Genomic DNA, 26,884 nt, shown 5'->3' with positions numbered 1-26,884 from the left:
ATTTCCTCCGTGCGCTGCGCGGACCCATGTGCGGACCCATGCGCGGACCTCGCCGCTTTCCAGATCCTGTTTCGACTGCATTTTCACAATAACAGTGGGGGGGTGGGGGTATGAAATGATAAGTTGAAAGGTGTTTTAATGATACCAATACATTTATTTATCATGAAAATACATTTAACATGTACTGTCAGTGATATAACTCAAAAAGTAAAGTGTTGTTCTTGATCCCATTTAAGGGTCAACCATAAACCTTTGCATGGGCCCCCCCCCTGACCTTGGGCCCGGGGACAGCTGTACCCTTTGCCCCCGCCTGACGGCGGGCCTGTCTGTTGGCTTCATCAAACCGTGACCTTCAGCACGCACTGGGGCGGTTTGCAGCCGAGTGTGAAGCAGTCGGGATGAGAATCAGTACCTCCAAGTCTGAGGGAGTTCAAGTATCTCCGGGTCTTGTTCACGAGTGAGGGTAAAATGGAGCGGGTCAGGCGGTTCGGTGCAGCGTCTGCAGTTATGCGGGCGCTGTACCGGACCGTTGTGGTGAAGAGGGAGCTGAGCTATAAGGCAAAGCTCTCGATTTCCCGGTCCATCTACGTTCCAACCCTCACTTATGTTCATGAGCTTTTGGTAGTAACCGAAAGAATGAGATGGCGGACACAGGCGGCCGAAATGAGCATCCTTTGTAGGGTGGCTGGGCTCAGCCTTAGAGATCGGAGTAGAGACGCTACTCCTTCACGTCGAAAGGGGACAGCTGAGGTGTGTTGGGGACGCAGATAGGAGCTTTGTCTTTTACGGTCGCTAGAGGTCGCCGTTGTGTTCTTTTATACCTTCTTTCGGTGATCTATCATGTGAATAGATGATAAAACCTACTAGTGGGTGTAGTATACAGTTACCAGACGTCCCGGTTTTTCCGGGACAGTCCCGGTTTCAAGCTGACGTGTCCCGAGTCCTGACACATATCTGTAAAACACTCAAATGTCCCGGTTTTCAACAGTCACTAACAGATTGTCCCGGTTTTCACCACAATTAAAATAATAATATTATACTGACATAGATGTTTATCATGTCCGACTCATTAATTAATGTGTGTGCATGAGATAAGTATATAGAGAGCCAGCACAGCGCACCACTGCAGTCTCTGTAGAAAGTGGTTTTGCGCGCGGTCAAGCCAACATTACGCATGGACACAACAGATATCCGCTGGTTACTTATAGTGTAGTTTTGAACCACAGAACCCTCCGTACTTATGTGCACATCAAACGTGTCGTTTTGATTAATTATTCTACACAGTTCCCTCTGCGAATCAAGAGGCATTTCACTACGCTTATAACTCCCTCAGGGATTGTCCATTCTGTCTTTCACCGGTGTCTCCACCAGTGGACAGCCGGTGTCTCCTGGACAAACTGTCCTCTGAGCTCCACAATTTTCAATTTAGCCAGAGACAAAACAAGTTGAAAAATAATGTACGTAGGCCCAGACAATAATACATTTCCTCTGAGGGAAACTCTCTAAAGGACTCCCAAACTGTCAGTGCGTCATGACGGAGATAGTCCTGTGATTAAAGGGGGTGAAAGTAGTGAATGTCATAAGTCATGATTGTCACAGCTTCTAACGCATCCACCTATAATAATACCTTCTTTCTGATCCCACTCCGTTTTCAAATGCGCCACAGGTGCGCCAAGTTAGCCATCCTGATGAAAACGCCTATAGTGTGTGCATATTAGCGCGTGGATGTGCGCGTGCGTGAACGTGCGGTACACTTAAGTGTCCCCGTTTTGGGGGTTTGAAAATATGGTCGACCTAGTGTAGTAGGCATCTATTGGCCCACATCTATGGGGCTTATAGCCACTGATAACGCCTATTTAATGGCCTGACAACAATCTAATCAGCTGTTGAGGGGCACGATAGAAATAAAGTTTACTTACTTGTGTATTAAGTTTAAACTATGTAAGACACGATCACATGGACAGGGGTATTGGGAAATAATAGGGCAGAGATTACATTACTTATTACTACTCTGTTAACCATGCTGACATGTGATGGGGTCACGTGAACATGGTTTAGGGCAGGGCAAAGCTGATATACAGTTTGAGGGCAGGTAACACCTGCAGACCAGTTCTGCTTACATGGAAACAAGCACAGACCTGGATGATGTGACTCAACGGGCATCTGTGCTTAAAGGATGTTGGATTTTCATTGTTCTCACAATACAAACAGGAAAAGATTTATTTATTACAATTTGTTTATTGTTTGATGGTTTTACTGTTTTTAATTAATTTTTGTTCTTGTAAAGCACTTTGTGAATTGTGTTCTATGAAAGGTCCTATACTAAATACACTTGTTATTAATATTATTACAATGACATCAACAGGATAAATTTCTCATGTCTTAAATGCTTCTCTGAAATGTCACACGCAACTCAATCTCAGACCAACATCACTGCTGGACAGCAGTATCAAGGCTTACTGGAAGGAGTGTTATTTTCCACTGTGACTACAGTACCATGCTGTGTGTTTCTCTTCATTAATGGGGTCATGTTATTCACCTTGAGGAATAAATTGGTGTTTCGTGAGACCTCCCGTTACATTCTTCTGTTTAACCTCCTTTTTGCAGACACTGTACAGATGGCATTGAGTCAGTTACTGTACCTACTGGCTGCTTGTAGAGTAAAACTGACATATCCTGTATGTGGCGTTCTCGTCATGTTGGCCAATCTCACAATAGTAATCTCCCCTCTCACACTGGTGCTGATGTCTCTGGAGAGATATGTGGCTGTGTGCTACCCACTGAGGCACGCTACCATCATCACCATGAGAAACACAGCAGTGGCTATCACTGTGGTTTGGTCCTTCAGTTCACTACATGTCCTCACACAAGTTATTTTACTGTTAGATTTTCCATTTGATAACCTGGAGAGCCTGCAGATGGAAAAGTATTGTGGCAAACTAAACATACTTCTTGGCCCAATTTCTGGTCTTTATGATAAAGCCTACACTTATTTTCTGTTTGTATCAGCTGGTTTAGCAGTCATTTCTTCCTATATAGGTGTGATGATAGCAGCCAGGTCAGCCTCCACAAACAAAGCTTCAGCCCAGAAGGCTCGTAATACTCTGCTGCTGCATCTGGTGCAGCTGGGCCTCAGTCTCTTGTCAACTCTATACCTCTCTTTCCTTGTAGCCATGTCAAACATTGTGACGAGGATAGTGTTTGTGCGCATTCACATTGTTTTTTATGTGCTTATTTTCATCTTCCCCAGATGTCTGAGTTCTCTCATTTATGGCATAAGAGATCAGAACATCAGATCTGTCCTCGTGTACCATCTATGTTGTCGACTGAAACTCTCAGTCGCCCCGGCCAAGGCCAAGGTCTCACCCTAGACTTCATGAAATGAGTTGAGCTTTGTATTTTCTTGTAAATGTAGTGTGTGTATATATATTATCATATGACTCACCTTAGCATACATGGAATGAACTCTATATGTTTGATGTTTGTTAAACTCATGCTGTCATCTGACTGGCCTTCATAACTCAGCATATGCAGCATTCACAAGAAACAAATTCAAAACTAATTTTGCTAAAGAATACTTAGCATAACGATGTTCAACTGTAGTTTTGTCCGTATTTCTTAAAATCCACCTAAAGAGGCATGTCAAAATTATCATTCTGTCAACCAACGAAAACTGCTCAAGTTGTTATCATTTCACTGTTTTAAATAGTATCCTAAAATGTATGGTGTATTTGCAACTTTCATCATTCCAGGGCAAATTCCTCCAGAGCTGTCAATCCATTAAAATATTTAATCGTACATTTTCTATCCTTTCAAGATATACCTTAAAGGGAGATTTGTCACGTATTTAATACTCTTATCAACATGGGATTGGACAAATATGCTGCTTTATGCAAATGTATGTATATTTTTAGTATTTGAAATCAATTAACAACAGAAAACAATTATAAATATTGTCCATAAACCCTCACAGGTACTGCATTTAGCATAAAAAATATGCTCAAATCAATGACAGAGTTTCTTGGTGTGAGAACAAAACTGATTGTAAATATTGATCACAGAAAGAGCAGTTTGTGTATGTCTTTTTTTAAATTTCTGCATGTTGTGATTGGCAGGGTCATTTTATTTATTTAGTTTATTAAGATCCCCATTAGCTACAGCATTGCAGCAGCTATTCTTCCTGGGGTTCACAAACACACTGAAAATGTGACATTGTGAGAATAAACAGGACAAGACAAAAACACACACACAGAATAATATAACATAACATTACAGAATAAAACAGCACAAGACTGAAACACAGACTCAGACAAGACAAGCTCCTAACAATTAGAAAAGAAAGTATAGGTCTGCTTGGGAACATCAACGGTCACATGGGCAAAGATGGAGAAACCTGGAGTGGGGTGATTGGGAGGAATGGCCTGTCTGATCTTTGTTGTTGAACTTCTGTGGTAGTCATGGATTGGCCATAACGAACACCATGTTCAAGCATAGGGTGGTTCTTAAGTGTACTTAGTGTTTGACCACAAAGTCAATGATGACTGACTTTGTGGTCGAGCATTTTGAAGAACTCCTGAACCCGACCAACACGTCCTCCGTAGAGGACGTAGAGACCGAGATTGAAGACTCGGGGGAAGGCTTGTCCATATCCTTGGAAGAGGTCGCTGAGTTAGTCAAAAAGCTCCTCAGCGGTAAGGCACCAGGGGTAGATGAGATTCGCCCTGAGATGCTTAAGGTTGAGGACATTGTTGAACTGTCTTGGTTGACTTGCCTCTTCAGTGTCGTGTGGAGTTCGGGGTCAGTACCTGTGGAATGACAGACCGGGGTGGTGGTTCCCATTTTTAAAAAGGCGGTTGGAGGGTGTGCTCAGATTATCTGGGTATCACACTGCTCAGCCTCCCCGAGAAAGTTCATTTTAGGATGCTGGAAAGGAGGCTCCAACCGATTGTCGAACCTCAGATCCAGGAGGAGTAATGTGGATTCCGTCCTGGCCGGGGAACAGTGGACCAGCTCTTTACCCTTGCGGGGCTCATGGATGGGTCATGGGAGTTTGCTCATCCAGTCTACATGTGTTTTGTAGACTTGGAGAAGGCTTACGACCGTGTCGTTTTATTTATTTATTTATTGATACCCTCACTGTAAGGTTTATCAATGCAACAATAATAATTAATGTATAAATGCACTCTTATTCAATGGAAATAAACACGGTTGCTTTAAGGGTCACAGGTCTTATCCAGCCCGTGTATTGATTTTAAATTAAACTACTTATAAAATGAACCGATTGCAAAAAGAACTCTGAAATAACAAAATAGGTCAATCACTTGACTCAAATCATGTGAATCTAGTTAATCAATAATTCATATGTCTTCATTTTCATCTTCACTATCATCATACTTTATCATATACAGCAGGAAGTTCCATTATTTCTTATTTATATTTATGATTTGGGACATCTGAATCCGTGTAGGAGTCCAACCCTCTGGAGGTCACGTCATCTCTCATTGATCAGCTGTTAGGACACGGATCAGGCTCCGGTGTTTCTCCACGGTAGGGGTCGGTCGGCCACTAAGTCTGCCCGGAAGATTCAACTCGGCGGGTGAATGACGCCCGCTTGCCCGGTGTGGAAGGATCCCCGTTGCAACTCTTCTGGCGCATTTCCTCCGTGCACTGCGCGGACCCATGCGCGGACCTCGCCGCTTTCCGGATCCAGTTTCGACCGCACCATTTTCACAATAACAGTTGGGGGGTGGGGGTATGAGATGATAAGTTGAAAGGTGTTTTAATGATAACGCCTATTTCATGGCCTGACAACAGTCTAATCAGCTGTTGAGAGGCACTATAGAATTAAGTTTACTTACTTGTGTACTAAGTTTAAACTATGTAAGACACGATCACATGGACAGGGGTATTGGGAAATAATAGGGCAGAGATTACATTACCTATTACTACTCTGTTAACCATGCTGACATGTGATGGGGTCACGTGAACATGGTTTAGGGCAGGGCAAAGCTGATATACAGTCTGAGGGCAGGTAACACCTGCAGACCAGTTCTGCTTACATGGAAACAAGCACAGACCTGGATGATGTGACTCAACGGGCATCTGTGCTTAAAGGATGTTGGATTTTCATTGTTCTCACAATACAAACAGGAAAAGATTTATTTATTACAATTTGTTTATTGTTTGATGGTTTTACTGTTTTTAATTCATTTTTGTTCTTGTAAAGCACTTTGTGAATTGTGTTCTATGAAAGGTCCTATACTAAATACACTCGTTATTAATATTATTACAATGACATCAACAGGATAAATTTTTCATGTCTTAAATGCTTCTCTGAAATGTCACACGCAACTCAATCTCAGACCAACATCACTGCTGGACAGCAGTATCAAGGCTTACTGGAAAGAGTGTTATTTTCCGCTCTGACTACAGTACCATGCTGTGTGTTTCTCTTCATTAATGGGGTCATGTTATTCACCTTGAGGAGTAAATTGGTGTTTCGTGAGACCTCCCGTTACATTCTTCTGTTTAACCTCCTTTTTGCAGATACTGTACAGATGGCACTGAGTCAGTTACTGTACCTCCTGGCTGTTTATAGAGTAAAACTGACATATCCTGTATGTGGCGTTATCATCATGTTAACCAGTCTCACAAACATAATCTCCCCTCTCACACTGGTGGTGATGTCTCTGGAGAGATATGTGGCTGTGTGCTACCCACTGAGGCACGCTACCATCATCACCATCAGAAACACAGCAGTGGCTATCATTGTGGTTTGGTCCTTTAGTTAGATTTTCCATTTGACAACCTGGAGAGCCTGCAGATGGAAAAGTATTGTACCAAACTAAACATACTTCTTGGCCCAATTTCTGGTCTTTATGATAAAGCCTACACTTATTTTCTGTTTGTATCAGCTGGTTTAGCAGTCATTTCTTCCTATATAGGTGTGATGATAGCAGCCAGGTCAGCCTCCACAAACAAAGCTTCAGCCCAGAAGGCTCGTAATACTCTGCTGCTGCATCTGGTGCAGCTGGGCCTCAGTCTCTTGTCAACTATACACCACTCTTTCCTTGTTGCCATGTCAAACATTGTGACGAGGATAGTGTTTGTGCGCATCCAGATTGTTTTTTACGTGCTTATTTTCATCTTCCCCAGATGTCTGAGTTCTCTCATTTATGGCATAAGAGATCAGAACATCAGATCTGTCCTCGTGTACCATCTATGTTGTCGACTGAAACTCTCAGTCGCCCCGGCCAAGGCCAAGGTCTCACCCTAGACTTCATGAAATGAGTTGAGCTTTGTATTTTCCTGTAAATGTAGTGTGTGTATATATATATCATCATATGTCTCACCTTAGCATACATGGAATGAACTCTATATGTTTGATGTTTGTTAAACTCATGCTGTCATCTGACTGGCCTTCATAACTCAGCATATGCTGCATTCACAAGAAACAAATTCAAAACTAATTTTTCTAATGAATACTTAGCATAACGATGTTCAACTGTAGTTTTGTCAGTATTTCTTAAAATCCACCTAAAGAGGTATGTCAACATTATCATTCTGTCAACCAACGAAAGCTGCTCAAGTTGTTATCATTTCACTGTTTTAAATTGTATCCTAAAATGTATGGTGTATTTGCAACTTCTCATCATTCCAGGGCAAATTCCTCCAGAGCTGTCAATCCATTAAAATATTTAATCGTACATTTTCTATCCTTTCAAGATGTACCTTAAAGGGAGATTTGTCACGTATTTAATACTCTTATCAACATGGGATTGGATAAATATGCTGCTTTATGCAAATGTATGTATATATTTAGTATTTGAAATCAATTAAGAACAGAAAACAATTATAAATATTGTCCATAAACCCTCACAGGTACTGCATTTAGCATAAAAAATATGCTCAAATCAATGACAGAGTTTCTTGGTGTGAGAACAAAACTGATTGTAAATATTGATCACAGAAAGAGCAGTTTGTGTATGTCTTTTTTTAAATTTCTGCATGTTGTGATTGGCAGGATCATTTTATTTATTTAGTTTATTAACATCCCCATTAGCTACAGCATTGCAGCAGCTATTCTTCCTGGGGTTCACAAACACACTGAAAATGTGACAGTGTGAGAATAAACAGGACAAGACAAAAACACACAAACACAGAATAATATAACATAACATTACAGAATAAAACAGCACAAGACTGAAACACAGACTCAGACAAGACAAGCTCCTAACAATCAGAAAAGAAAGTATAGTTCTGCTTGGGAACTTCAACGGTCACATGGGCAAAGATGGAGAAACCTGGAGTGGGGTGATTGGGAGGAATGGCCTGTCTGATCTTTGTTGTTGAACTTCTGTGGTAGTCATGGATTGGCCATAACGAACACCATGTTCAAGCATAGGGTGGTTCTTAAGTGTACTTGGTGTTTGACCATTTTGAAGAACTCCTGAACCCGACCAACACGTCCTCCGTAGAGGACGTAGAGACCGAGCTTGAAGACTCGGGGGAAGGCTTGTCCATATCCTTGGAGGAGGTCGCTGAGGTAGTCAAAAAGCTCCTCAGCTGTAAGGCACCAGGGGTAGATGAGATTCACCCTGAGATGCTTAAGGTTGAGGACATTGTTCTTCTTGGTTAACTTGCCTCTTCAGTGTCGTGTAGAGTTCGGGGTCAGTACCTGTGGAATGACAGACCGGGGTGGTGGTTCCCATTTTTAAAAAGGCGGTTGGAGGGTGTGCTCAGATTATCTGGGTATCACACTGCTCAGCCTCCCCGAGAAAGTTCATTCTAGGATGCTGGAAAGGAGGCTCCAACCGATTGTCGAACCTCAGATCCAGGAGGAGTAATGTGGATTCCGTCCTGGCCGGGGAACAGTGGACCAGCTCTTTACCCTTGCGGGGCTCATGGATGGGTCATGGGAGTTTGCTCATCCAGTCTACATGTGTTTTGTAGACTTGGAGAAGGCTTACGACCGTGTCGTTTTATTTATTTATTTATTGATACCCTCACTGTAAGGTTTATCAATGCAACAATAATAATTAATGTATAAATGCACTCTTATTCAATGGAAATAAACACGGTTGCTTTAAGGGTCACAGGTCTTATCCAGCCCGTGTATTGATTTTAAATTAAACTACTTATAAAATGAACCGATTGCAAAAAGAACTCTGAAATAACAAAATAGGTCAATCACTTGACTCAAATCATGTGAATCTAGTTAATCAATAATTCATATTTGTCTTCATTTTCATCTTCACTATCATCATACTTTATCATATACAGCAGGAAGTTCCATTATTTCTTATTTATATTTATGATTTGGGACATCTGAATCCGTGTAGGAGTCCAACCCTCTGGAGGTCACGTCATCTCTCATTGATCAGCTGTTAGGACACGGATCAGGCTCCGGTGTTTCTCCACGGTAGGGGTCGGTCGGCCACTCAGTCTGCCCGGAAGATTCAACTCGGCGGGTGAATGACGCCCGCTTGCCCGGTGTGGAAGGATCCCCGTTGCAAATCTCCTGGCGCATTTCCTACGTGCACTGCGCGGACCCATGTGCGGACCTCGCCTCTTTCCGGATCCAGTTTCGACCGCACCATTTTCACAATAACAGTTGGGGGGTGGGGGTATGAGATGATAAGTTGAAAGGTGTTTTAATGATAACGCCTATTTCATGGCCTGACAACAGTCTAATCAGCTGTTGAGGGGCACGATAGAAATAAAGTTTACTTACTTGTGTACTAAGTTTAAACTATGTAAGAAACGATCACATGGACAGGGGTATTGGGAAATAATAGGGCAGAGATTACATTACCTATTACTACTCTGTTAACCATGCTGACATGTGATGGGGTCACGTGAACATGGTTTAGGGCAGGGCAAAGCTGATATACAGTTTGAGGGCAGGTAACACCTGCAGACCAGTTCTGCTTGCATGGAAACAAACACAGACCTGGATGATGTGACTCAACGGGCATCTGTGCTTAAAGGATGTTGGATTTTCATTGTTCTCACAATACAAACAGGAAAAGATTTATTTATTACAATTTGTTTATTGTTTGATGGTTTTACTGTTTTTAATTCATTTTTGTTCTTGTAAAGCACTTTGTGAATTGTGTTCTATGAAAGGTCCTATACTAAATACACTTGTTATTAATATTATTACAATGACATCAACAGGATAAATTTCTCATGTCTTAAATGCTTCTCTGAAATGTCACACACAACTCAATCTCAGACCAACATCACTGCTGGACAGCAGTATCAAGGCTTACTGGAAAGAGTGTTATTTTCCGCTGTGACTACAGTACCATGCTGTGTGTTTCTCTTCATTAATTGGACCATGTTATTCACCTTGAGGAATAAATTGGTGTTTCGTGAGACCTCCCGTTACATTCTTCTGTTTAACCTCCTTTTTGCAGACACTGTACAGATGGCACTGAGTCAGTTACTGTACCTCCTGGCTGCTTATAGAGTAAAACTGACATATCCTGTATGTGGCGTTCTCGTCATGTTGGCCTATCTCACAATAGTAATCTCCCCTCTCACACTGGTGGTGATGTCTCTGGAGAGATATGTGGCTGTGTGCTACCCACTGAGGCACGCTACCATCATCACCATCAGAAACACAGCAGTGGCTATCATTGTGGTTTGGTCCTTCAGTTCACTACATGTCCTCACACAAGTTATTTTACTGTTAGATTTTCCATATGACAACCTGGAGAGCCTGCAGATGGAAAAGTATTGTGCCAAACTAAACATACTTCTTGGCCCAATTTCTGGTCTTTATGATAAAGCCTACACTTATTTTCTGTTTGTATCAGCTGGTTTAGCAGTCATTTCTTCCTATATAGGTGTGATGATAGCAGCCAGGTCAGCCTCCACAAACAAAGCTTCAGCCCAGAAGGCTCGTAATACTCTGCTGCTGCATCTGGTGCAGCTGGGCCTCAGTCTCTTGTCAACTATACACCACTCTTTCCTTGTAGCCATGTCAAAAATTGTTACGAGGATCGTGTTTGTGCGCATCCAGATTGTTTTTTATGTGCTTATTTTCATCTTCCCCAGATGTCTGAGTTCTCTCATTTATGGCATAAGAGATCAGAACATCAGACCTGTCCTCGTGTACCATCTATGTTGTCGACTGAAACTCTCAGTCGCCCCGGCCAAGGCCAAGGTCTCACCCTAGATTTCATGAAATGAGTTGAGCTTTGTATTTTCCTGTAAATGTAGTGTGTGTATATATATTATCATATGTCTCACCTTAGCATACATGGAATGAACTCTATATGTTTGATGTTTGTTAAACTCATGCTGTCATCTGACTGGCCTTCATAACTCAGCATATGCTGCATTCACAAGAAACAAATTCAAAACTAATTTTGCTAAAGAATACTTAGCATAACGATGTTCAACTGTAGTTTTGTCAGTATTTCTTAAAATCCACCTAAAGAGGCATGTCAAAATTATCATTCTGACAACCAATGAAAGCTGCTCAAGTTGTTATCATTTCACTGTTTTAAATAGTATCCTAAAATGTATGGTGTATTTGCATCTTTCATCATTCCAGGGCAAATTCCTCCAGAGCTGTCAATCCATTAAAATATTTAATCGTACATTTTCTATCCTTTCAAGATGTACCTTAAAGGGAGATTTGTCACGTATTTAATACTCTTATCAACATGGGATTGGATAAATATGCTGCTTTATGCAAATGTATGTATATATTTAGTATTTGAAATCAATTAAGAACAGAAAACAATTATAAATATTGTCCATAAACCCTCACAGGTACTGCATTTAGCATAAAAAATATGCTCAAATCAATGACAGAGTTTCTTGGTGTGAGAACAAAACTGATTGTAAATATTGATCACAGAAAGAGCAGTTTGTGTATGTCTTTTTTTAAATTTCTGCATGTTGTGATTGGCAGGATCATTTTATTTATTTAGTTTATTAACATCCCCATTAGCTACAGCATTGCAGCAGCTATTCTTCCTGGGGTTCACAAACACACTGAAAATGTGACAGTGTGAGAATAAACAGGACAAGACAAAAACACACAAACACAGAATAATATAACATAACATTACAGAATAAAACAGCACAAGACTGAAACACAGACTCAGACAAGACAAGCTCCTAACAATCAGAAAAGAAAGTATAGTTCTGCTTGGGAACTTCAACGGTCACATGGGCAAAGATGGAGAAACCTGGAGTGGGGTGATTGGGAGGAATGGCCTGTCTGATCTTTGTTGTTGAACTTCTGTGGTAGTCATGGATTGGCCATAACGAACACCATGTTCAAGCATAGGGTGGTTCTTAAGTGTACTTGGTGTTTGACCATTTTGAAGAACTCCTGAACCCGACCAACACGTCCTCCGTAGAGGACGTAGAGACCGAGCTTGAAGACTCGGGGGAAGGCTTGTCCATATCCTTGGAGGAGGTCGCTGAGGTAGTCAAAAAGCTCCTCAGCTGTAAGGCACCAGGGGTAGATGAGATTCACCCTGAGATGCTTAAGGTTGAGGACATTGTTCTTCTTGGTTAACTTGCCTCTTCAGTGTCGTGTAGAGTTCGGGGTCAGTACCTGTGGAATGACAGACCGGGGTGGTGGTTCCCATTTTTAAAAAGGCGGTTGGAGGGTGTGCTCAGATTATCTGGGTATCACACTGCTCAGCCTCCCCGAGAAAGTTCATTCTAGGATGCTGGAAAGGAGGCTCCAACCGATTGTCGAACCTCAGATCCAGGAGGAGTAATGTGGATTCCGTCCTGGCCGGGGAACAGTGGACCAGCTCTTTACCCTTGCGGGGCTCATGGATGGGTCATGGGAGTTTGCTCATCCAGTCTACATGTGTTTTGTAGACTTGGAGAAGGCTTACGACCGTGTCGTTTTATTTATTTATTTATTGATACCCTCACTGTAAGGTTTATCAATGCAACAATAATAATTAATGTATAAATGCACTCTTATTCAATGGAAATAAACACGGTTGCTTTAAGGGTCACAGGTCTTATCCAGCCCGTGTATTGATTTTAAATTAAACTACTTATAAAATGAACCGATTGCAAAAAGAACTCTGAAATAACAAAATAGGTCAATCACTTGACTCAAATCATGTGAATCTAGTTAATCAATAATTCATATTTGTCTTCATTTTCATCTTCACTATCATCATACTTTATCATATACAGCAGGAAGTTCCATTATTTCTTATTTATATTTATGATTTGGGACATCTGAATCCGTGTAGGAGTCCAACCCTCTGGAGGTCACGTCATCTCTCATTGATCAGCTGTTAGGACACGGATCAGGCTCCGGTGTTTCTCCACGGTAGGGGTCGGTCGGCCACTCAGTCTGCCCGGAAGATTCAACTCGGCGGGTGAATGACGCCCGCTTGCCCGGTGTGGAAGGATCCCCGTTGCAAATCTCCTGGCGCATTTCCTACGTGCACTGCGCGGACCCATGTGCGGACCTCGCCTCTTTCCGGATCCAGTTTCGACCGCACCATTTTCACAATAACAGTTGGGGGGTGGGGGTATGAGATGATAAGTTGAAAGGTGTTTTAATGATAACGCCTATTTCATGGCCTGACAACAGTCTAATCAGCTGTTGAGGGGCACGATAGAAATAAAGTTTACTTACTTGTGTACTAAGTTTAAACTATGTAAGAAACGATCACATGGACAGGGGTATTGGGAAATAATAGGGCAGAGATTACATTACCTATTACTACTCTGTTAACCATGCTGACATGTGATGGGGTCACGTGAACATGGTTTAGGGCAGGGCAAAGCTGATATACAGTTTGAGGGCAGGTAACACCTGCAGACCAGTTCTGCTTGCATGGAAACAAACACAGACCTGGATGATGTGACTCAACGGGCATCTGTGCTTAAAGGATGTTGGATTTTCATTGTTCTCACAATACAAACAGGAAAAGATTTATTTATTACAATTTGTTTATTGTTTGATGGTTTTACTGTTTTTAATTCATTTTTGTTCTTGTAAAGCACTTTGTGAATTGTGTTCTATGAAAGGTCCTATACTAAATACACTTGTTATTAATATTATTACAATGACATCAACAGGATAAATTTCTCATGTCTTAAATGCTTCTCTGAAATGTCACACACAACTCAATCTCAGACCAACATCACTGCTGGACAGCAGTATCAAGGCTTACTGGAAAGAGTGTTATTTTCCGCTGTGACTACAGTACCATGCTGTGTGTTTCTCTTCATTAATTGGACCATGTTATTCACCTTGAGGAATAAATTGGTGTTTCGTGAGACCTCCCGTTACATTCTTCTGTTTAACCTCCTTTTTGCAGACACTGTACAGATGGCACTGAGTCAGTTACTGTACCTCCTGGCTGCTTATAGAGTAAAACTGACATATCCTGTATGTGGCGTTCTCGTCATGTTGGCCTATCTCACAATAGTAATCTCCCCTCTCACACTGGTGGTGATGTCTCTGGAGAGATATGTGGCTGTGTGCTACCCACTGAGGCACGCTACCATCATCACCATCAGAAACACAGCAGTGGCTATCATTGTGGTTTGGTCCTTCAGTTCACTACATGTCCTCACACAAGTTATTTTACTGTTAGATTTTCCATATGACAACCTGGAGAGCCTGCAGATGGAAAAGTATTGTGCCAAACTAAACATACTTCTTGGCCCAATTTCTGGTCTTTATGATAAAGCCTACACTTATTTTCTGTTTGTATCAGCTGGTTTAGCAGTCATTTCTTCCTATATAGGTGTGATGATAGCAGCCAGGTCAGCCTCCACAAACAAAGCTTCAGCCCAGAAGGCTCGTAATACTCTGCTGCTGCATCTGGTGCAGCTGGGCCTCAGTCTCTTGTCAACTATACACCACTCTTTCCTTGTAGCCATGTCAAAAATTGTTACGAGGATCGTGTTTGTGCGCATCCAGATTGTTTTTTATGTGCTTATTTTCATCTTCCCCAGATGTCTGAGTTCTCTCATTTATGGCATAAGAGATCAGAACATCAGACCTGTCCTCGTGTACCATCTATGTTGTCGACTGAAACTCTCAGTCGCCCCGGCCAAGGCCAAGGTCTCACCCTAGATTTCATGAAATGAGTTGAGCTTTGTATTTTCCTGTAAATGTAGTGTGTGTATATATATTATCATATGTCTCACCTTAGCATACATGGAATGAACTCTATATGTTTGATGTTTGTTAAACTCATGCTGTCATCTGACTGGCCTTCATAACTCAGCATATGCTGCATTCACAAGAAACAAATTCAAAACTAATTTTGCTAAAGAATACTTAGCATAACGATGTTCAACTGTAGTTTTGTCAGTATTTCTTAAAATCCACCTAAAGAGGCATGTCAAAATTATCATTCTGACAACCAATGAAAGCTGCTCAAGTTGTTATCATTTCACTGTTTTAAATAGTATCCTAAAATGTATGGTGTATTTGCATCTTTCATCATTCCAGGGCAAATTCCTCCAGAGCTGTCAATCCATTAAAATATTTAATCGTACATTTTCTATCCTTTCAAGATGTACCTTAAAGGGAGATTTGTCACGTATTTAATACTCTTATCAACATGGGATTGGACAAATATGCTGCTTTATGCAAATGTATGTATATTTTTAGTATTTGAAATCAATTAACAACAGAAAACAATTATAAATATTGTCCATAAACCCTCACAGGTACTGCATTTAGCATAAAAAATATGCTCAAATCAATGACAGAGTTTCTTGGTGTGAGAACAAAACTGATTGTAAATATTGATCACAGAAAGAGCAGTTTGTGTATGTCTTTTTTTAAATTTCTGCATGTTGTGATTGGCAGGGTCATTTTCTTTATTTAGTTTATTAACATCCCCATTAGCTACAGCATTGCAGCAGCTATTCTTCCTGGGGTTCACAAACACACTGAAAATGTGACATTGTGAGAATAAACAGGACAAGACAAAAACACACACACACATAATAATATAACATAATATTACAGAATAAAACAGCACAAGACTGAAACACAGACTCAGACAAGACAAGCTCCTAACAATCAGAAAGAAAGTATAGTTCTGCTTGGGAACTTCAACGGTCACATGGGCAAAGATGGAGAAACCTGGAGTGGGGTGATTGGGAGGAATGGCCTGTCTGATCTTTGTTGTTGAACTTCTGTGGTAGTCATGGATTGGCCATAACGAACACCATGTTCAAGCATAGGGTGGTTCTTAAGTGTACTTGGTGTTTGACCATTTTGAAGAACTCCTGAACCCGACCAACACGTCCTCCGTAGAGGACGTAGAGACCGAGCTTGAAGACTCGGGGGAAGGCTTGTCCATATCCTTGGAGGAGGTCGCTGAGGTAGTCAAAAAGCTCCTCAGCTGTAAGGCACCAGGGGTAGATGAGATTCACCCTGAGATGCTTAAGGTTGAGGACATTGTTCTTCTTGGTTAACTTGCCTCTTCAGTGTCGTGTAGAGTTCGGGGTCAGTACCTGTGGAATGACAGACCGGGGTGGTGGTTCCCATTTTTAAAAAGGCGGTTGGAGGGTGTGCTCAGATTATCTGGGTATCACACTGCTCAGCCTCCCCGAGAAAGTTCATTCTAGGATGCTGGAAAGGAGGCTCCAACCGATTGTCGAACCTCAGATCCAGGAGGAGTAATGTGGATTCCGTCCTGGCCGGGGAACAGTGGACCAGCTCTTTACCCTTGCGGGGCTCATGGATGGGTCATGGGAGTTTGCTCATCCAGTCTACATGTGTTTTGTAGACTTGGAGAAGGCTTACGACCGTGTCGTTTTATTTATTTATTTATTGATACCCTCACTGTAAGGTTTATCAATGCAACAATAATAATTAATGTATAAATGCACTCTTATTCAATGGAAATAAACACGGTTGCTTTAAGGGTCACAGGTCTTATCCAGCCCGTGTATTGATTTTAAATTAAACTACTTATAAAATGAACCGATTGCAAAAAGAACTCTGAAATAACAAAATAGGTCAATCACTTGACTCAAATCATGTGAATCTAGTTAATCAATAATTCATATTTGTCTTCATTTTCATCTTCACTATCATCATACTTTATCATATACAGCAGGAAGTTCCATTATTTCTTATTTATATTTATGATTTGGGACATCTGAATCCGTGTAGGAGTCCAACCCTCTGGAGGTCACGTCATCTCTCATTGATCAGCTGTTAGGACACGGATCAGGCTCCGGTGTTTCTCCACGGTAGGGGTCGGTCGGCCACTCAGTCTGCCCGGAAGATTCAACTCGGCGGGTGAATGACGCCCGCTTGCCCGGTGTGGAAGGATCCCCGTTGCAAATCTCCTGGCGCATTTCCTACGTGCACTGCGCGGACCCATGTGCGGACCTCGCCTCTTTCCGGATCCAGTTTCGACCGCACCATTTTCACAATAACAGTTGGGGGGGTGGGGGTATGAGATGATAAGTTGAAAGGTGTTTTAATGATAACGCCTATTTCATGGCCTGACAACAGTCTAATCAGCTGTTGAGGGGCACGATAGAAATAAAGTTTACTTACTTGTGTACTAAGTTTAAACTATGTAAGAAACGATCACATGGACAGGGGTATTGGGAAATAATAGGGCAGAGATTACATTACCTATTACTACTCTGTTAACCATGCTGACATGTGATGGGGTCACGTGAACATGGTTTAGGGCAGGGCAAAGCTGATATACAGTTTGAGGGCAGGTAACACCTGCAGACCAGTTCTGCTTGCATGGAAACAAACACAGACCTGGATGATGTGACTCAACGGGCATCTGTGCTTAAAGGATGTTGGATTTTCATTGTTCTCACAATACAAACAGGAAAAGATTTATTTATTACAATTTGTTTATTGTTTGATGGTTTTACTGTTTTTAATTCATTTTTGTTCTTGTAAAGCACTTTGTGAATTGTGTTCTATGAAAGGTCCTATACTAAATACACTTGTTATTAATATTATTACAATGACATCAACAGGATAAATTTCTCATGTCTTAAATGCTTCTCTGAAATGTCACACACAACTCAATCTCAGACCAACATCACTGCTGGACAGCAGTATCAAGGCTTACTGGAAAGAGTGTTATTTTCCGCTGTGACTACAGTACCATGCTGTGTGTTTCTCTTCATTAATTGGACCATGTTATTCACCTTGAGGAATAAATTGGTGTTTCGTGAGACCTCCCGTTACATTCTTCTGTTTAACCTCCTTTTTGCAGACACTGTACAGATGGCACTGAGTCAGTTACTGTACCTCCTGGCTGCTTATAGAGTAAAACTGACATATCCTGTATGTGGCGTTCTCGTCATGTTGGCCTATCTCACAATAGTAATCTCCCCTCTCACACTGGTGGTGATGTCTCTGGAGAGATATGTGGCTGTGTGCTACCCACTGAGGCACGCTACCATCATCACCATCAGAAACACAGCAGTGGCTATCATTGTGGTTTGGTCCTTCAGTTCACTACATGTCCTCACACAAGTTATTTTACTGTTAGATTTTCCATATGACAACCTGGAGAGCCTGCAGATGGAAAAGTATTGTGCCAAACTAAACATACTTCTTGGCCCAATTTCTGGTCTTTATGATAAAGCCTACACTTATTTTCTGTTTGTATCAGCTGGTTTAGCAGTCATTTCTTCCTATATAGGTGTGATGATAGCAGCCAGGTCAGCCTCCACAAACAAAGCTTCAGCCCAGAAGGCTCGTAATACTCTGCTGCTGCATCTGGTGCAGCTGGGCCTCAGTCTCTTGTCAACTATACACCACTCTTTCCTTGTAGCCATGTCAAAAATTGTTACGAGGATCGTGTTTGTGCGCATCCAGATTGTTTTTTATGTGCTTATTTTCATCTTCCCCAGATGTCTGAGTTCTCTCATTTATGGCATAAGAGATCAGAACATCAGACCTGTCCTCGTGTACCATCTATGTTGTCGACTGAAACTCTCAGTCGCCCCGGCCAAGGCCAAGGTCTCACCCTAGATTTCATGAAATGAGTTGAGCTTTGTATTTTCCTGTAAATGTAGTGTGTGTATATATATTATCATATGTCTCACCTTAGCATACATGGAATGAACTCTATATGTTTGATGTTTGTTAAACTCATGCTGTCATCTGACTGGCCTTCATAACTCAGCATATGCTGCATTCACAAGAAACAAATTCAAAACTAATTTTGCTAAAGAATACTTAGCATAACGATGTTCAACTGTAGTTTTGTCAGTATTTCTTAAAATCCACCTAAAGAGGCATGTCAAAATTATCATTCTGACAACCAATGAAAGCTGCTCAAGTTGTTATCATTTCACTGTTTTAAATAGTATCCTAAAATGTATGGTGTATTTGCATCTTTCATCATTCCAGGGCAAATTCCTCCAGAGCTGTCAATCCATTAAAATATTTAATCGTACATTTTCTATCCTTTCAAGATGTACCTTAAAGGGAGATTTGTCACGTATTTAATACTCTTATCAACATGGGATTGGACAAATATGCTGCTTTATGCAAATGTATGTATATTTTTAGTATTTGAAATCAATTAACAACAGAAAACAATTATAAATATTGTCCATAAACCCTCACAGGTACTGCATTTAGCATAAAAAATATGCTCAAATCAATGACAGAGTTTCTTGGTGTGAGAACAAAACTGATTGTAAATATTGATCACAGAAAGAGCAGTTTGTGTATGTCTTTTTTTAAATTTCTGCATGTTGTGATTGGCAGGGTCATTTTCTTTATTTAGTTTATTAACATCCCCATTAGCTACAGCATTGCAGCAGCTATTCTTCCTGGGGTTCACAAACACACTGAAAATGTGACATTGTGAGAATAAACAGGACAAGACAAAAACACACACACACATAATAATATAACATAATATTACAGAATAAAACAGCACAAGACTGAAACACAGACTCAGACAAGACAAGCTCCTAACAATCAGAAAAGAAAGTATAGTTCTGCTTGGGAACTTCAACGGTCACATGGGCAAAGATGGAGAAACCTGGAGTGGGGTGATTGGGAGGAATGGCCTGTCTGATCTTTGTTGTTGAACTTCTGTGGTAGTCATGGATTGGCCATAACGAACACCATGTTCAAGCATAGGGTGGTTCTTAAGTGTACTTGGTGTTTGACCATTTTGAAGAACTCCTGAACCCGACCAACACGTCCTCCGTAGAGGACGTAGAGACCGAGCTTGAAGACTCGGGGGAAGGCTTGTCCATATCCTTGGAGGAGGTCGCTGAGGTAGTCAAAAAGCTCCTCAGCTGTAAGGCACCAGGGGTAGATGAGATTCACCCTGAGATGCTTAAGGTTGAGGACATTGTTCTTCTTGGTTAACTTGCCTCTTCAGTGTCGTGTAGAGTTCGGGGTCAGTACCTGTGGAATGACAGACCGGGGTGGTGGTTCCCATTTTTAAAAAGGCGGTTGGAGGGTGTGCTCAGATTATCTGGGTATCACACTGCTCAGCCTCCCTGAGAAAGTTCATTCTAGGATGCTGGAAAGGAGGCTCCAACCGATTGTCGAACCTCAGATCCAGGAGGAGTAATGTGGATTCCGTCCTGGCCGGGGAACAGTGGACCAGCTCTTTACCCTTGCGGGGCTCATGGATGGGTCATGGGAGTTTGCTCATCCAGTCTACATGTGTTTTGTAGACTTGGAGAAGGCTTACGACCGTGTCGTTTTATTTATTTATTTATTGATACCCTTACTGTAAGGTTTATCAATGCAACAATAATAATTAATGTATAAATGCACTCTTATTCAATGGAAATAAACACGGTTGCTTTAAGGGTCGCAGGTCTTATCCAGCCCGTGTATTGATTTTAAATTAAACTACTTATAAAATGAACCGATTGCAAAAAGAACTCTGAAATAACAAAATAGGTCAATCACTTGACTCAAATCATGTGAATCTAGTTAATCAATAATTCATATTTGTCTTCATTTTCATCTTCACTATCATCATACTTTATCATATACAGCAGGAAGTTCCATTATTTCTTATTTATATTTATGATTTGGGACATCTGAATCCGTGTAGGAGTCCAACCCTCTGGAGGTCACGTCATCTCTCATTGATCAGCTGTTAGGACACGGATCAGGCTCCGGTGTTTCTCCACGGTAGGGGTCGGTCGGCCACTAAGTCTGCCCGGAAGATTCAACTCGGCGGGTGAATGACGCCCGCTTGCCCGGTGTGGAAGGATCCCCGTTGCAACTCTTCTGGCGCATTTCCTCCGTGCACTGCGCAGACCCATGCGCGGACCTCGCCGCTTTCCGGATCCAGTTTCGACCGCACCATTTTCACAATAACAGTTGGGGGGTGGGGGTATGAGATGATAAGTTGAAAGGTGTTTTAATGATAACGCCTATTTCATGGCCTGACAACAGTCTAATCAGCTGTTGAGAGGCACTATAGAATTAAGTTTACTTACTTGTGTACTAAGTTTAAACTATGTAAGACACGATCACATGGACAGGGGTATTGGGAAATAATAGGGCAGAGATTACATTACCTATTACTACTCTGTTAACCATGCTGACATGTGATGGGGTCACGTGAACATGGTTTAGGGCAGGGCAAAGCTGATATACAGTCTGAGGGCAGGTAACACCTGCAGACCAGTTCTGCTTACATGGAAACAAGCACAGACCTGGATGATGTGACTCAACGGGCATCTGTGCTTAAAGGATGTTGGATTTTCATTGTTCTCACAATACAAACAGGAAAAGATTTATTTATTACAATTTGTTTATTGTTTGATGGTTTTACTGTTTTTAATTCATTTTTGTTCTTGTAAAGCACTTTGTGAATTGTATTCTATGAAAGGTCCTATACTAAATACACTTGTTATTAATATTATTACAATGACATCAACAGGATAAATTTCTCATGTCTGAAATGCTTCTCTGAAATGTCATACACAACTCAATCTCAGACCAACATCACTGCTGGACAGCAGTATCAAGGCTTACTGGAAAGAGTGTTATTTTCCGCTCTGACTACAGTACCATGCTGTGTGTTTCTCTTCATTAATGGGACCATGTTATTCACCTTGAGGAGTAAATTGGTGTTTCGTGAGACCTCCCGTTACATTCTTCTGTTTAACCTCCTTTTTGCAGATACTGTACAGATGGCAGTGAGTCAGTTACTGTACCTCCTGGCTGCTTGTAGAGTAAAACTGACATATCCTGTATGTGGCGTTCTCGTCATGTTAGCCAGTCTCACAATAGTAATCTCCCCTCTCACACTGGTGGTGATGTCTCTGGAGAGATATGTGGCTGTGTGCTACCCACTGAGGCAAGCTACCATCATCACCATGAGAAACACAGCAGTGGCTATCACTGTGGTTTGGTCCTTTAGTTCACTATATGTCCTCACACAAGTTATTTTACTGTTAGATTTTCCATTTGACAACCTGGAGAGCCTGCAGATGGAAAAGTATTGTGCCAAAGTAAACATACTTTTTGGCCCAATTTCTGGTCTTTATGATAAAGCCTACACTTATTTCCTGTTTGTATCAGCTGGTTTAGCAGTCATTTCTTCCTATATAGGTGTGATGATAGCAGCCAGGTCAGCCTCCACAAACAAAGCTTCAGCCCAGAAGGCTCGTAATACTCTGCTGCTGCATCTGGTGCAGCTGGGCCTCAGTCTCTTGTCAACTATACACCACTCTTTCCTTGTAGCCATGTCAAACATTGTGACGAGGATAGTGTTTGTGCGCATCCACACTGTTTTTTATGTGCTTATTTTCATCTTCCCCAGATGTCTGACTTCTCTCATTTATGGCATAAGAGATCAGAACATCAGACCTGTCCTCGTGTACCATCTATGTTGTCGACTGAAACTCTCAGTCGCCCCGGCCAAGGCCAAGGTCTCACCCTAGACTTCATGAAATGAGTTGAGCTTTGTATTTTCTTGTAAATGTAGTGTGTGTATATATATATATATATATATATATATATATATATATATATATATCATCACAGCCAAGACTGAAGTCTCCCCTTAGCAGACATGGAATGAACTCTATATGTTTTTTAAACTCATGCTGTCATCTGACTGACTTTCATAACTCAGCATATGCAGCATTGCCAAGAACAAATTCAAAACTCGTAAAGAAAACATCCTTTTTTTATTCAGATGCAGACTATTTGGCATGTTCAACTGTAGTTTTGTCAGTATGTCTTAAATCCACCTATAGAGGCATGTCAAAATTATCATTCTGACAACCAAGAAAAGCTGCTCAAGTTGTCATTTCACTGTTTTAAATATTATCCTAAAATGTGGCTGTGGTATAGTAGTACAATATTAGATAATATGCATAGACATGTTTTCTCTCCATTTAGTCTTGAGTTGCACAAAATGGATTATCAGCTGGTTTGACATTCTGCTAATAATAATAATCAGTACTCACTTTTTGCCTCTGTATTTTCATACACTGTATAACTGCCAGTGAGATGTGCTAGTAAATGGATGTTATAAACACTACAAAGGTTTGTTCTATTAATAAACTTGGTCTACTTAATCTTTTTAAATTGTAATTTGATTCAGCCTAAACAAATAATACTATAGTTAGAACACAACTATAGTCATGAGTGAATACAGGGCTGAAACGTTTTTTTCATGTGATTAATTGGATTTATTTGGTGAAGCCATGAGAGCAGCTCATTGTATTTTTTTTTTCAGATTGGTTTGCTGCCCCCAAGTGGACAAGAAAAATCAATGAATGCAGCTGTAATGTTTAATAAAAAAGACAGTAGAATTGATGGACTTGTAGCCAGATTTTTAACCCAATTAGTTTCAACACCATAATCTTCACCAGACTAGTTGCTAAACTGATGGAGCTGCGACTAAAACTGTAATCTGAAAAGTAAATAAAGCTGTCGGACAAATATAGTGAAGTAAAAAGTACAATATTTACCTCTGAGATGTAGTGGAGTAGAAGTAGAAAGTAGCAGAAAATGGAAATACTCAATTTTTAAAAATTATTATTATTATCATTATTATTATTATTATTATTATTATTATTACAAGTGAGTAGTTAGAATCTGGGGAAAAGTATTATTTTATTTATTTATTTATTTTTCCAATAACAAAGGAGGAACATTAAGGCATAGTAACCTAAACTCAATAAAGCCTGTTAACATACAAGGCACAATTGGATAGGAAAGATAGAAGAAGAAGTATTTGTATATATATAATTTATTTTTTTAAATAGACTTTATTTTAAATTTGTGAACAATACAAAGATCAATTAACCCGATACATAGGTAAACGATACATATAGAGGAAATTAGGGGATAACTACAAACATAAAATTAAATTTAAAAAAAAGTAACATAAAACACAAAACCTACCAGGGGTTAATATAAATAAATAAATAATAGTAATTTAAATAAAAACATTAAAATGGAGTACAAACTCACCTTTTTACTAGCCTTTTAGTTTTTTGCAGAAGATGTAGTCTTAATATATATTTTTTATTTAAAATAGTTTTGCAGAATTGTAATGAAAAATCTGAACATGCGGATATATTGTATTGAACGTACTATTGGATCCTACACACCGCCCTCTCCCACCTGGAAGGAAGGGACACCTATGTGAGGATGCTGTTCGTGGATTACAGGTCAGCGTTCAACACCATAGTGCCCTCCAGGCTCGTCAGTAAGCTCAAGGATCTGGGCCTGAACACACCACTGTGTGACTGGATCCTGGACTTTCTGACGGAACGCCCCCAGGTGGTTAGAATGGGCAACCATACCTCTACTTCACTGACTCTAAGCACAGGAGCACCACAGGGCTGTGTTCTCAGCCCCCTCCTGTACTCCCTCTACACCCACCACTGTGTGGCAACAAGAGCTTCAAACACCATCATGAAGTTTGCGGACGACACAGCAGTTGTGGGGTTGATCTCCCATGGCAACGAGACGGCTTACAGGGAGGAGGTGACCACATTGGAACAGCGGTGTCAGAACAACCACCTCTCCCTGAACATCTCAAAGACCAAGGAGGTCATCGTGGATTACAGGAGTCACCGTCAACGGCACAGCAGTGGAGAGGGTGGACACCTTTAAATACCTGGGTGTCAACATCCATAAAGACTTGACATGGGCCACCCACACCACCGCTGTAGTCAGGAAAGCCCAGCAGAGACTGGACGCTCTGAGGCGACTCAAGACTTTCAGACTGAAACTACAAATCCTCAGGGACTTCTACCGGGGCACCATAGAGAGCCTCCTGACAGGCTGCTTCACCACCTGGTACGGCAGCTGCACCAACGTGGACCGTAAGGCCCTGGGAAGGGTGGTGCGCTCGTCCCAACACATCACCGACCTGCAGGAGCTGTACACCCAGCGGTGCCTCAGGAAGTCCCTGAGGGTCATCAGGGTCAACATCCCCCTCGCCCCCCACAACAGCCTGTTGTCCCTCCTGCCCTCTGGTAGAACATACAGTACCCCCCCCAGGAGGACTCACACCAGCAGACGGAGGAACAGGTTTTTCCCCCAGACCATCAGACTTTTAAATAGATAATTCATACGACACCTTCTCACACAAAAATATATCTTATACTGTATATGTTCTTAATATGCCCCTGGACAACGCCAGCCATCCTCTGCACGCCGTCATCACCAAACAGAGGAGCTCGTTCAGCGGCAGGCTGCTGCTCCCCAAGTGCTCCACAGACAGAATCAGGAAATCCTTTGTCCCCCGAGTCATCAAACTGTACAACACCTCTCTAGGGAGGGGGGGACAAAGGAGGACGGTCTGCAGGACAGATAATAATGCACTATACTCACTTTTAACAGTCTCTTCTGCACTATATTCACTTTTTCACTTTATATTCACTATTTTTAATAGTGGTGTATCACAGCTGTTACTCTGCACTATATTCAGTTTTAACAGTTTTTCTTCTTCATCTTGTATTTTTATATCTGGTATATTTTTTTTGTTCTTTGTACTTTGCACTACTAACTTTTTTAACATGTTTTTGCACTATGGAACTGTGATGCTGGGAACTTGAATTTCCCTTGGGATTAATAAAATCACTATCTATCTATCTATCTATCTATCTATCTATCTATCTATCTATCTATCTATCTATCCATCCATCCATCCATCCATCCATCCATCCATCTATCTATCTCTCCATCTATCTATCTATCTATCCATCTATCTATCTATCTATCTATCTATCTATCTATCCATCCATCCATCCATCCATCCATCCATCCATCCATCCATCCATCCATCTATCTATCTCTCCATCTATCTATCTATCTATCCATCTATCCATCTATCTATCTATCCATCTATCCATCTATCCATCTATCCATCTATCCATCTATCTATCTATCTATCCATCCATCCATCCATCCATCTATCTATCTCTCCATCTATCTATCTATCTATCCATCTATCTCTCCATCTATCTATCTATCTATCTATCTATCTATCTATCCATCTATCCATCTATCTATCTATCTATCCATCTATCTATCTATCTATCCATCTATCCATCTATCTATCTATCTATCTATCTATCTATCTATCTATCTATCTCTCCATCTATCTATCTATCTATCCATCTATCTCTCCATCTATCTATCTATCTATCTATCTATCTATCTATCTATCCATCTATCTATCTATCTATCTATCTATCTATCTATCTATCTATCCATCTATCTATCTATCTATCTATCTATCTATCCATCTATCTATCTATCTATCTATCTATCTATCTATCCATCTATCTCTCCATCTATCTATCTATCTATCTATCTATCTATCCATCTATCTATCTATCTATCTATCTATCTATCTATCTATCTATCTTGTACAAAGTATTTCCTTTTATAATTGTA

At 40.9% G+C, this 26,884-nt stretch overlaps 5 protein-coding genes and 1 pseudogene across 5 annotated transcripts; all 6 read left to right on the top strand.

Moving 5' to 3' along the window:
- Positions 1–2,399: 2,399 nt before the first annotated feature.
- Positions 2,400–3,385, top strand: LOC119475984 (odorant receptor 131-2-like). Its single transcript, XM_037749144.1, has one exon. The coding sequence runs from the start codon at positions 2,400–2,402 to the stop codon at positions 3,369–3,371; it is 972 nt and encodes a 323-aa protein (XP_037605072.1). The 3' UTR covers positions 3,372–3,385.
- A 3,172-nt stretch (positions 3,386–6,557) lies between these two features.
- On the top strand, positions 6,558–7,406 carry LOC119476034 (annotated as a pseudogene).
- Positions 7,407–10,213: 2,807 nt separating this feature from the next.
- LOC119475958 (odorant receptor 131-2-like) lies at positions 10,214–11,306 on the top strand. The gene has a single exon (XM_037749109.1). The coding sequence runs from the start codon at positions 10,214–10,216 to the stop codon at positions 11,183–11,185; it is 972 nt and encodes a 323-aa protein (XP_037605037.1). The 3' UTR covers positions 11,186–11,306.
- A 2,813-nt stretch (positions 11,307–14,119) lies between these two features.
- LOC119475961 (odorant receptor 131-2-like) lies at positions 14,120–15,227 on the top strand. The gene has a single exon (XM_037749113.1). The coding sequence runs from the start codon at positions 14,120–14,122 to the stop codon at positions 15,089–15,091; it is 972 nt and encodes a 323-aa protein (XP_037605041.1). The 3' UTR covers positions 15,092–15,227.
- A 2,798-nt stretch (positions 15,228–18,025) lies between these two features.
- Positions 18,026–19,118, top strand: LOC119475960 (odorant receptor 131-2-like). Its single transcript, XM_037749112.1, has one exon. It carries the CDS (start codon positions 18,026–18,028, stop codon positions 18,995–18,997), a length of 972 nt encoding a protein of 323 aa, XP_037605040.1. The 3' UTR covers positions 18,998–19,118.
- Positions 19,119–21,930: 2,812 nt separating this feature from the next.
- Positions 21,931–22,982, top strand: LOC119476026 (odorant receptor 131-2-like). The gene has a single exon (XM_037749202.1). It carries the CDS (start codon positions 21,931–21,933, stop codon positions 22,900–22,902), a length of 972 nt encoding a protein of 323 aa, XP_037605130.1. The 3' UTR covers positions 22,903–22,982.
- Positions 22,983–26,884: the final 3,902 nt, after the last annotated feature.

This window comes from Sebastes umbrosus, chromosome 17 (genome assembly GCF_015220745.1).
Source record: "Sebastes umbrosus isolate fSebUmb1 chromosome 17, fSebUmb1.pri, whole genome shotgun sequence".
In the NCBI taxonomy this organism is placed as follows: domain Eukaryota; kingdom Metazoa; phylum Chordata; class Actinopteri; order Perciformes; family Sebastidae; genus Sebastes; species Sebastes umbrosus.
The sequence above is the reverse complement of the archived record's forward strand: the minus strand, read 5'-3'. Positions and strand labels throughout refer to the sequence as shown.

Coding starts and splice junctions, on each gene's coding strand:
- LOC119475958 (XM_037749109.1), top strand. CDS start 10,214: ATGTCACACACAACTCAATCTCAGACCAACATCACTGCTGGACAGCAG.
- LOC119475961 (XM_037749113.1), top strand. CDS start 14,120: ATGTCACACACAACTCAATCTCAGACCAACATCACTGCTGGACAGCAG.
- LOC119475960 (XM_037749112.1), top strand. CDS start 18,026: ATGTCACACACAACTCAATCTCAGACCAACATCACTGCTGGACAGCAG.
- LOC119476026 (XM_037749202.1), top strand. CDS start 21,931: ATGTCATACACAACTCAATCTCAGACCAACATCACTGCTGGACAGCAG.
- LOC119475984 (XM_037749144.1), top strand. CDS start 2,400: ATGTCACACGCAACTCAATCTCAGACCAACATCACTGCTGGACAGCAG.